Source organism: Candoia aspera, chromosome 1, assembly GCF_035149785.1.
Source record: "Candoia aspera isolate rCanAsp1 chromosome 1, rCanAsp1.hap2, whole genome shotgun sequence".
NCBI lineage: Eukaryota > Metazoa > Chordata > Lepidosauria > Squamata > Boidae > Candoia > Candoia aspera.
The window spans coordinates 259,991,062-260,002,147 of NC_086153.1; the positions used below are offsets into that span (position 1 = coordinate 259,991,062).

At 42.4% G+C, this 11,086-nt stretch overlaps 1 protein-coding gene across 1 annotated transcript; it reads left to right on the forward strand.

Moving 5' to 3' along the window:
- Positions 1-2,753: 2,753 nt before the first annotated feature.
- Positions 2,754-9,237, forward strand: DBX1 (developing brain homeobox 1). The gene is made up of 4 exons (XM_063293155.1): positions 2,754-3,129; positions 3,695-3,796; positions 6,133-6,332; positions 8,857-9,237. The coding sequence occupies exons 1-4, from the start codon at positions 2,754-2,756 to the stop codon at positions 9,235-9,237; spliced, it is 1,059 nt and encodes a 352-aa protein (XP_063149225.1).
- The last annotated feature ends 1,849 nt before the right edge of the window (positions 9,238-11,086 follow it).

The window sequence follows — 11,086 nt, forward strand, 5'->3', positions numbered from 1 at the left end:
CTTCAAACTTCCAAGCCAGGGAGCATTATCCCAGCACAAACTGTGGCCTTCTGCAAGAAACGCAATTCAAACTTCAATGTGTCCATTCAATCCAAACTGGCTTCCTTTGTGCACATCTTAACTCCCTTTCTCTTTAAACCAAGCTACAGCAGATTTGATACATAGAACGCATCCCTTAAATAGAAAATCATTCTATGGTTTCCTTTTGGCCCCACTATTTTTTTTAAGCTGTCCAGCCACCCATCCCAAGAGGGGGAGTTGATTTGGTAGAGGGGGGAGCAAGGGGAGGAATAGTCTTTCCTTGGCTAATTCCCTTTGCCTTTTCTCAAATAACTTTTTGATTTGAGTCAAGGGAGAGGTTGAACAGGCATTCTTTCTTCTCCTAATGTGATATAAATCGCCAGTGCACTTTCAGTTTTCTTCACCCCACCCCACGCCTTCCCCTCTCTTTCCTTTGAATGGTTAAAGCACCGACATGGAGATCATGACCATTAAAAAAAAATCCTATGGGAGAAATAAAGCTGGTTAATAAGATTTTTGGAAGGGAGAAAGCTTTGTGCTCCCAAGTAAAAAAGAAAAAAAAAGTGTGTGTGTGTGGTGAGGGAGAACAGCTGAAGGTGACAGTTACTTCATGCTTAATAGGATCAGGGCTGCTTGCCTTGGGCTGCACGCTTCTGCTGGCTAAAAGTTCACCCCAGAAAAGGATGAATTGGGGGCTTTTAAAACATACCAAGTTTTTAACACATCTGTTACTTTTTGCAAAGGAAGGGGATTTTTTTAAGCCTTTGCTATGATTCCATGCAATGTTCATTACCCTCCCTTTCCTTTCTTTTGCTCTGCACATTTTCTCCTTCCTCCTCCTCCTCCTCCTCCTCCCCTTCTGTTTTTTAGAGCAACCATCCCCTGCTGTGGTGGAGAGTTTTCTTCAGATAGTTAGAATGAAAAGGTGTTTTCGGAAAGCCTACTTTAAAGAGTCATTTAAAACTGAGATAAGCCCTTTTGGGCTTGAGTAACAGGTGCACTGCCAAGCCTATGCATGTTGCATGTGGACACAAAACTAAAATCCCTGTTTGTTCAATGGTGCTTATTCCTGGGAGGTGTGGGCAGTTACAACCATATTTTTTGTGGGGGCTGTCTATCCTTAAAAAAAAATATGACTGTGCATGAATTTAAGCCAATTTGGTCTAGTTAAGTGGAAGCAATTCAAACAATGAGACTTGAATGTCAGTGGAAATAACTTACCTTCAATAACATACAAAATATTGTGAATTATTTAGGTCTGGAGTGCAAACCAGCTAAAAACATTCTTGCAGTTTAGTTAGTCTTTGTCTGGAATCCATTCTAATAGGTATTATTATATTCCATATTTTCAATATTACATGTGGGGTAAAGATAACTGGAGGCTATTTTCTTTTCTTTTCTTTTTTTAAAGTCTGTTATTGTCATCACTGGAAGATATGAAGGACCAGGTTAGGAATGGATCATTAAGGAGAAAATGTATTTATGTGGTTGCTAAGAGTCAGCACTGACTTGATGGGCCATGATTGTTACTGGATTTTATTCAACAACAAGAAGGTGGAACATGAATCATTAAAAAAAAATGGTTTTAAAAAAAGTGAAATTTTGCTTCTCAGAGTTCAAACAGAAATAAACTACTGTATGAAGATTTATTCATGGCCAGAATTTTCATTATATTTGGAGCCATTGTTACTTTGGAGTTTAATCCATGCAATACCCAGGTGAAAACAGATTTATGTTCTGCAGTCCTTCCCCAAAGCCAGTAAAACAAATACAGTATCTGAGCTGTAACCACTGTCTTTCCCAGAACACCTTCAATTTAACAACTGGTTGCAGCTCAGAACCCTTGACAAAGGAACAGACATGATTCCTATATCAACCGCCTTCACAGCTGAAACCTGATTTCATCTTGCCTCATTTGTACTCTCCATTCTTTAGAAAGTGCCAGAATAAGATTATATGAATATTTATTGTCTAATTTCCTTAGACCCAGTAACGGCGGAAAACAGAGAGCGAGTGCAGATAAATGAAGTGTTCCGCTTTTCTTGAATCCCCCCCCCTTTTTTTTTCTTTCCTCAGGAGGTGAGATGTCATTGGAAACTTTTTAAAAAGGCATTTAATTAGCTGGTCTGTGTGTGTGCGTGTGTCCGCGCGCTCGCGCGCGCGCGGTGCTTCAGAACAACACACCGCCGCCGGCCGCCTTTGGAGCGACAGCTTTCCCAACGAGGCGGTCAATATGCAAAATTGATGACCGCACCTTCTTTGTAGCGGCCCATTGTGCGTGGGTTGCTTATGAAGGCTAATCCAATCATAAATTGCACCCCCGGACCAATGAGGGAGCCCCGAGCGCCCGTTGAATGAAACTCAAGTGGAGCACCCCATTGTTAGAGCTGTCACTTTTGATAGCGCCTCGGCGGCGCTGACCACTATAAAACCCGCCGCGCCGGAGGAAGGGCCAGGAGACCCGGGCCGACTCGCGAGGTAGATTTCTGCCGGAGAGTGGCCGTCGGCAGGCAGAGATAGGAGGGAGAAGGGGGAGGGCCAGAGAACACTAGCACGGTGTGGTGACGACGACGACGACGACGACGACGACTATTATTATTATTATTATTATTATTATTATTATTATTATTCTCAAGCGAGGTCTTCCCTCCGTTTCTGGGCAAAGAGCCTTGTTCCCTCCACGCTCGCTCTCTGCCTGCCTCCCACTCTTGGCGCGCTCCCTACCCTAGGCCATGATGTTCCCAAGCCTGCTCGCGCCCCCCGCTGTGTACCCGAGCCTCCTGCGGCCGACCCCGACTCTCACGTTGCCTCAGACGCTGCAGTCCGCTTTCTCCGGCCCCTCCGGCTTCTTGGTGGAAGACCTCCTGCGGATCGGCCGGCCAGCAGGTTATCCACCCCGAGGCAGCGCCCAGCCGCCCAGCTTGTCTCCCCCGGTTGCTGGCGTCGGCGCCGCCAGGACTGACGCGGCGAGCGTAGCGGAGCTGGGGACTGCCGATTCCTCCGGCGCCAGGACCAGTTGCCCCGCCCAGTCGTCGGTCTCTTCCAACCGGGACGCCACTTTCCTGAAGTTCGGAGTCAACGCCATCCTGTCCTCACCTCCGCGGACAGGTAAGTGGCCAGCGCGTCAGCAGCGCCCGCCTCGGCAGTGCGTTTTCCCCTGCCCTCTGCAAAGATTGTCGGGAAAGAGCGCCGAGGGTCGGGGGGGGGGGAATCAGGTGGGTGGTAGATGGCGGCGAAGGGCAAGGACCGCTGTTGTCGGACACGTCCTCCAAGAGGGAAGCAGAAGGAGGGACTCGCAGCGTCGCACGTCATCAACCAGGTGGGACTGGGACTGGTAGAGAGAGCCCGGCGCCACTAAAGAGAGCAGGCGCGCTCGTGCCTCGGGAAGCGGCCCGCCCAGGCAAAGAGCACCAGGCCGAGGATGGAAGTGAGGCGAAGAGAATCCAGGACCTGCCAAAGTCTGCCACGGGCCCCCGACTGCCAGTCGCCCGAGAAGCAACCGTCCTCGCTCCTCTCCATCTTACCGCCAGTGAAGGAAGCGGGTTCCAATCCACTGGTGATCACCGATCGCCGAACTCAGTGTTTCGCTCGGTTCTGCAGAGAGCGGAGAAACGTGAGCTTCCCATGTCAGACGCTTCTCGGGTCTTTGCTAATCGTCCCTTCCTTTCCCCAGAGACTTCTGCCGCGCTGATCCAGAACGTCCCCGTCAAGACCTTCTCCTTCCCCTACTTCGAAGGCTCCTTCCAGCCTTTTATTAGGTCGTCTTATTTTCCAGGTAGGTTTTGGGGGCGGGCGGGAGAGGCGGAGAGACTTGCCTATGGCAGTGGGTCTTCCTAGTCGGACCTCAACATGGTGTAAGCTGACCCTGCTGCGTTTGAAATCCCCCACCCCGATCCTGGATTCCTGCCCCAGAGTCCTGGCCTAACGGCATCCCCAAGGCTGCTCCCTTTGTTGTGAGCATTTCTTGGAATCGGCAACCTCTCTCCCTCGGAGGGGTGGGGAGGGAAGAGGAGGGGAGGGGAGGACCGGCCTCCGGTTCAGAGGTTGGACGGGGTACAACATTCAGGAATCAGTCGCGCCAATTTGATGCCCTATTTAGCACAAGCGGCGACTGCGTGACATTTTCCTTCCCAATTCCTTCCCCCGCCTTTCCCGGCACTGCAAATTAGCCGGGATGGTCACGGTCCAAGTGTGAGGCGCTTGATTTCTGACTGAGCTGCTGCCGGCCTTCCTTTCGGGGCAGCGGTTTTCCCACAGAGCCGCGGGCTTTTCCCCCGGTCGTCAACAAAAGTTTCAGCACCATGACCAATTTGGTCAGCTCCCTCCGGGCAGCCACACACAGACCCGGCGCTGACTCTGCCGTGCTGCTGATAGACGTTTACCAGCCATGGGCTAATTTCCCATTAAGGGTCATTCGCTTTGCCAACGATTTCACAAGACCTCATGGGGCGCTCCCTTGTTTGGGCACTTCGGTGTGGCGGAGCCAACCTTCTTCAACCCTCTCATCCCCAGAACGTTTGCTTCGGGCTGAGTTATAACATGAAAGGAGGGCTTGGAACGGAGGGGTTTGTGCAGAAGAAAGCCAAAGCATGCAAAGCAAGATATATCTATGCACTTCCGCCTGAGAACTACCATTTGTTAATGTTACTAGCTCACTTCTCTCCACCCAAAAAATGGAAATGCCTAGAGAGCAGCTAAGACTGTAGCAAAGCAGCTAATCGGTACTTGGAAAGGAGGCCACTAAGAACTCACCAGTAAGGCCCCTGCCATCTCTTTTTTTGTTAAAGGCTTGGGAGATTTAAAATAGATGTCTAGAGAGATGTCCCAGAACCATTAAATATAATTAAATATAATTATCCTTACCGAAGGATGCTGTACTGTTTGGGTTTTCCAACTTTATCTGTAACTAGAGACACACATATAGACAGGACAATAGAAAGGGAGAGTTAGATACAGGATCATTCTCATATACTTCATGTTATACTTTGGTCCTTGAGGCAGAGGACATAAAGTCACTGAAAATTCTGTATCCAAAATAAAGTGGTTAAATAGCTAAATTAAATTAACTTCAGATCTTAGTTTTGGAACTGAGTAAAATTATGACTAAGAATAACAGTGTTAATAAATATTGCTTCAACTGCATATATTTTGTTCCAAAAGCCAAGGGCTCTTCCATTCATTCTCTTGAAAATAGAATTTGCTTCCTTTCTCCAGGCCTTGAATGGCCCAACAAAAACAACTTGAGCTTTATATATAGCTTTTCATGTCCATTTAATGAAAATGATTTGGGGAAAGAGAAGGCTGTGTCATCAGTATTCTCCCCAAGCAGCTTGGCATGCAGTTGTGTTTAGTTTGAAAGTGTAAATCTCTTTTGTTCCAATAATATATGGCTTTAGCTGCTTGTCCTCAGTCTTTTTCTGTTAGTTCATTACTACACAATTACTATTCACGCTTCATTAGAATCTCTGTTTCTCTTTGGGAGTTTTTCTTTCTACTTAAAGGCAAAACTCTGCCCTTTTTATCATACCAATTCCATTGGGAACCAGTCAATGTGCTAATTAGCTGTTACTTTTCATGTCTTCAGAATGAATTCTACAAGTTTTGTGAGGAAGAAGGAGGAAAGATTCATATTTTTTTCAAAAAAAGGATGAATACCAATTGATCAAAACTTTTATGTAAAAATGAGGGTTTTGTTCTAACTTTAAAAGAAGTCTGTTATTTTAATTTGGGGTGTAATTATGTGCGTGGTATATTTTAAAAAATCTTCTAATAAAAGTAACCACTTTTAAAAATACCTTCATTTTCCAGGTCTTTTGTTTTCTTTTCCATCCTTATATCTTTAGATTTGGTACTGTGACAAAACAGGCCAGCTGTAAATACATTCACTCAATCTATTAACTGGAATCAAGTTACATTTACTGGAAAGAACAGCAAGTCTGTTCCATGAATTCAGATTAATAGTTGCTGATCTGCTTGACCCCAATAAGAGTGTTTAAAGAAAAAGAGAAGGGAGCCACAATGAGAGAGAAGAGAAGACTAGTGGCCATATCTTCAGGCATGCAAATCACAGCTGATTTAGCCGGTAATGCTTATTCTTCTTTTTTCTCACAGCTTCCTCTGTGGTGCCTATCCCTGGCACATTCTCTTGGCCCCTGGCTGCCCGAGGGAAACCACGCCGAGGGATGCTCCGCAGGGCAGTCTTCTCAGACGTACAACGCAAAGCCCTGGAGAAAATGTTTCAGAAACAGAAATACATCAGCAAACCAGATAGGAAAAAACTGGCAGCTAAGCTGGGCCTGAAAGATTCCCAGGTAATTCTTTACCCTTCTATCCAGTCACATAAACTGATTAATCTCCAGGCAATTTGTGAGTTGCAAATTAAGTTTCTTAATTTATAGCCTAAACCATCCAATTACAACACACTGAGCAACAAATTAGCCAATCCAATTTGGCCTGGAGAAGGTGGAAACTCAGCCAGTGAGGTTAGTTTATAATTCAATCTGTTGTGTGAAACCAGAAAAGAGTGAATGGAGCAAAAGGTCTAAAGGTGCTTGGGATTTGCAATTAATGTAAAATAAAGCATCCAGTGGAATACTAACCAGTGCAAGTATAGCATGCTCATAGCATACTGAAAAGGCTTACAGGCAAAATTGAAGGTGTCCATATTATCCCTTAAAGCCCTTAAACAGGGTTAGCATGACCTAACTTTTCAATGAGGACAGCAGAAAATTTACGGTGGAAATGTTTACCTCATTAAATAAATAGTTTTTTAAAAGGGTTGAGCCACAGAAAAGATACTTGCACTCTCTCTCTCTCTTTCCACTCAGATTCCCACCCTAGATGGGACAGAGATATGGGTCTTGCTTTCTTACTTTAGGGAGTCAGCAGGATCAGTATAGATAGGTCTGGTCCCTCAGGTGAAGTGCAAGATGAATTGGCAAGTAAAGAAGGGCCCAAGAACCTGTGACCTTCCAGTTATTGCTGAACTATGATTCCCACATTCCTTATCCTTGTCTGAGAAGGTGGGGCTAAGGCTACTGGAATTACATAAATAAGGATAACAGTGCAATCGCATGGGCTTGTTTCAATTCGAGAATGTTCCAACACCAAGTCTTAATTGACAACAGCTGCTACTGGATTTTAAAGATGAATTTTGGTTAACACTTAGAAAGTGCTTGCTTTTGTGCCTGATCCTTTGTGCATCTCAGTGGGTAAATAGTGGCAGAAGTAGATGACTGTTGCCATAAAGCTAAGCTAACATAGCTGATGATTAGGGATTATGGGAACAGTAGTCCAAAATATCTGCAGGACATCAAGTTGCCAGCTCAGATCATTCCTTATCTTCATACAGGGTTGAGAATTCAGCCCACCTAATGTTCAGGACATTAAAAGTAAGACAGTAACTAAAGTAAAACTGGAGAAAACATGCTGCAAAGGAAATAGTTCAGTAAATGTGGAGGAGCTATGGGTAAATTCTTCCCTCTGTGTGAGAAAAGTTGAGGCACATAACTACTTAGAATTAGATTTAAAATCCAGGGAACTTCTTCAGTATTATACAAACCAAGAGGCTCTCTTGAAAGCCCAAAACAATGTGGGAAAAGGATTTGGGATATGAATTTCATGAATCAACTTGGAACTATTTGTGGCATAAAATTCAGTTTAAATCTGTACTGGCAAGTAATTGAGACATGAGCGTAAAATAATTCCTATATTGGTCTAAAGTTATACTATATTAGTTAAAATATTTCTGTACTGCGTTTGAAGTGCTACAATCTAATTAGTGCTTTATCATGTCTGATGGGAAAGCCTATTGAATTAATTAGACAATCTGATGTGTTTGAGGAAATCAGCAAAATTACCATACTATTTTTGTAATTAATTAATCAATTCTACTATAAGTTTCTTGTCTTTATTTCCAAAAACATATGAACTGTTACTGCACAAAATATTCTGGGTTTGTTTGTTTTCTGTTATTTGCTGTGGTAAAATATTGGAAATTAATATACATTTTTCATTGGATCAATGATATTTAAAAGAATGGGAAATTCAATTGGCTGAAAAATTAATTCAACAGGTATGATTTGTTGGTTTATACTTTTGTTCAAGTGTGAAGGATTATTTTGTTCAAATTTCATCTCCATTTTACTTATATTAACAATGTATTTCCTACTATAAATTATTTTCATCTATTCAAATGTCTTTGAATATGGTTTTTTTTAAAATTCTCCTTAAAAAAATAAATGTACCTATACAGCAGGATTCCCAGGTTTGTTTGTTTGTTTGTTTATATATGTCCATTTTATTTACTTAGGTTTTTAAAACTTTCCTCCACTTATTATTTTCTTCTTATTCCTGATATGTTTCTTTAATTGAAAAGAAGAAAAACTAGATATATAATCCTAACTTTTCCTTGCATTTCAAGTTGCTGCCACCTTTAGCAAGACTGGAAGCCTGGACAGCCAAATATTGGTCAGGCCTGTTACAGAGTGTCATTAAAAATCTATAATACAAAAATCACAATCTCTTACATTTAACAATGAGATACTAACTTTTGGACCTCTCTAATGATTCTAGAAGAGCCCTATAGATTTCTACAACACTTTGTTTATACTGTAAAGTCATCCTTGGTACATTTTGAAGTTGGAATCTCCCCCAGTGTATTCATTTGGATCAATCTACTACACTATACTACTGTATAATGACCCTTTGAAAGAAGGGAAGGATCTCACTTTCTGAAAGGTTTGGCTGCAGAAGAGTATTTCAATGTGGATGCACATCACATATGTGGTTATCTTGATCTTGATCTACCTTCTTGTTGTATATTTGAAATTCTAGGTAAAGATCTGGTTCCAGAACAGAAGAATGAAGTGGAGAAACTCCAAAGAGAGAGAACTCCTGTCATCCGGTGGCTGCCGGGAACAAACCTTACCCACAAAGTTCAACCCTCACCCAGACCTCAGTGATGTGGGCAAGAAAGGCACTGGGGAGGAAGAGGAGGAAGCAGTTTCCCCATTGTACCCAGCTAGCCCAAGGCATTCTTTAGCTTACCACCAGTCCACAGATCACACACATCAGAGAGACAGGTTGGATTCCCAGATGATCCCTTCCCCCACACATTCCAGTAGTCCCAGTAAACCATCAGACTTTTCAGACTCAGAAGAAGAGGAGGAAGAAGAAGGGGAGGAGGAGGAAGATGAGGAGATCACAGTTTCATAGAGACCTTCTCATTATGAAAAAAGAGGACATTGAGGGATTGTAAATAAATTAGGGGCTACTTGATTGAAGAGGTAATGTCTTCCCACATCCATATATTTCACATGGAAAATACAATGCTTGTCGCTCATCTGCAAGACTTCTGCATGTCATATGTTATATCTATCCTAGCTGTAAAGCCTCAGCTTTTATAATCTGTTATGTTTTTCAACCAACCATCCAGCATTCCTCTTTTAGACTGGAAATTATATTCCAAAAGACTTAACAACAAATAGGTTTTTACATAATTAAGTCTATATGGATACAACATAGAAAAAAAAACTCAGTTGTAGGTTGATTTACATGTTACAGTAGAGACAATTATTTCACCAAAGGATTGGGGTGATCAACAATTTTCTCTGTAAGTGTCCAATATATGCTTTCTAGAGGTGTTGGCCAAGTTGACTGAGAATGATAGGGACAGGAATCCAACTGTTCTGGACAGCATCAAGTTGGGGAAGCTAACTTAGTGAGTTGGCTGCCATACCAAACTGCTCTGTCAGTGGGGATAAGTTATTGACGGTATACTTTTCAAGTGAAGGCAGTTTTGCTGGTATGCTCTCCCCCAACCACCAGCCCTTCCCCCCATTTTTTTTTCCAAGTGTAAACATTTCCATGTTTATTTATGAATGTCACAGGTATTGACATCATCAGACCTTTCTCATCTTCCCCAGGTCTTTGTCTGTCTTTCATCTTGCACTTATTAAACACACACACACACACACACACAGGCATAGGGACAAAGGTTTGCCTCTTTGATTTTTTAATCAAATTTTGCTGTCTTTGCACAGCACATATGAACTGTACACTATTTTGTATACTCACATCGTAGGGATATTTTATATCAAGGCTAATGTGCATTTACAGATAAGCAGAAAGCTTTGTGTATTTGATTGTATATGGTGGGAGGGGAGGAGATTGGTTGTATATGTGTGTGCTATTTTTTTAAACTCTAAGAGATGCTTAGAGTTTAGCTATGTAACTTATATAAAACATTATTTTGTATTCTTACTGTGTACAGATTTAAATATGTATATTTTACAAATGAGGCAAATGCCCTTTTTAAAAAGTCTGCAAGTCTGAAAATTTTTATAGAAATGGAGTGTTTTTTAAAAGCATTCATAGTTAAGTGTTCACATCCTGTTACTTTTGAAGCATTTGCATTAAGGTGTTTCCAGTTATGCTTATGTGGAAAGTACACCCACTGATGTCTGCAGTGTTGAAACTTTGCACATCAGTAAAAGCTACCATATGTGTCTCCAATGCCAGTTTACCTTGACAAGCATGGGCAAGTTACTGGCTAGATGGTGGGTGTCAGCTGGAATTTGACAACTTTATTTAATTCAGAATAAATTATCTGAAGATAGCAAATGGTGGGATTAGCAGCTTGAAGGTCACAAAGATTCTTGTACTAGTAAATATCACTTATCTTTAGTTTATCTGTGGTTACTCCTAGGACGCAGTTCACACTCCATTCCACAGAATAAGAAGTGAAATAATTGTTTGGTCTTGTCCCATTTGAGGACTTCTTCTATCCTTTCCCATGGGATAGCCTGCTCCAGCAAGAGGGCCTCAGTCAGGAAGTTAAAAAGGATTGCTGGTGGTATTGTGAAATGCCAAATATTGGTTTGCTATTAGATCAGTTTTACAAAGCAGTAGCTTCCACCACTGGCATAAGACTCAGCAAATCAGCGGGAGGTGTTAATCAAATAAATAAATAGTAAGTAAATATCAATATTATTCCCCAATAGCTTCAATCATAGTGATGAAACAAAAGAAATTTCAGGGTCAGAAGTCTTTAATTCAAGCAAAC

Bases quoted from the DNA above. Each gene is read 5' to 3' on its own strand.
- DBX1 (XM_063293155.1), top strand. From the start codon at position 2,754: ATGATGTTCCCAAGCCTGCTCGCGCCCCCCGCTGTGTACCCGAGCCTC. The intron at 3,130-3,694 runs GTAAGTGGCCAG...TCCTTTCCCCAG, and splicing joins GTCCTCACCTCCGCGGACAG to AGACTTCTGCCGCGCTGATC. The intron at 6,333-8,856 runs GTAATTCTTTAC...TTGAAATTCTAG, and splicing joins TGGGCCTGAAAGATTCCCAG to GTAAAGATCTGGTTCCAGAA.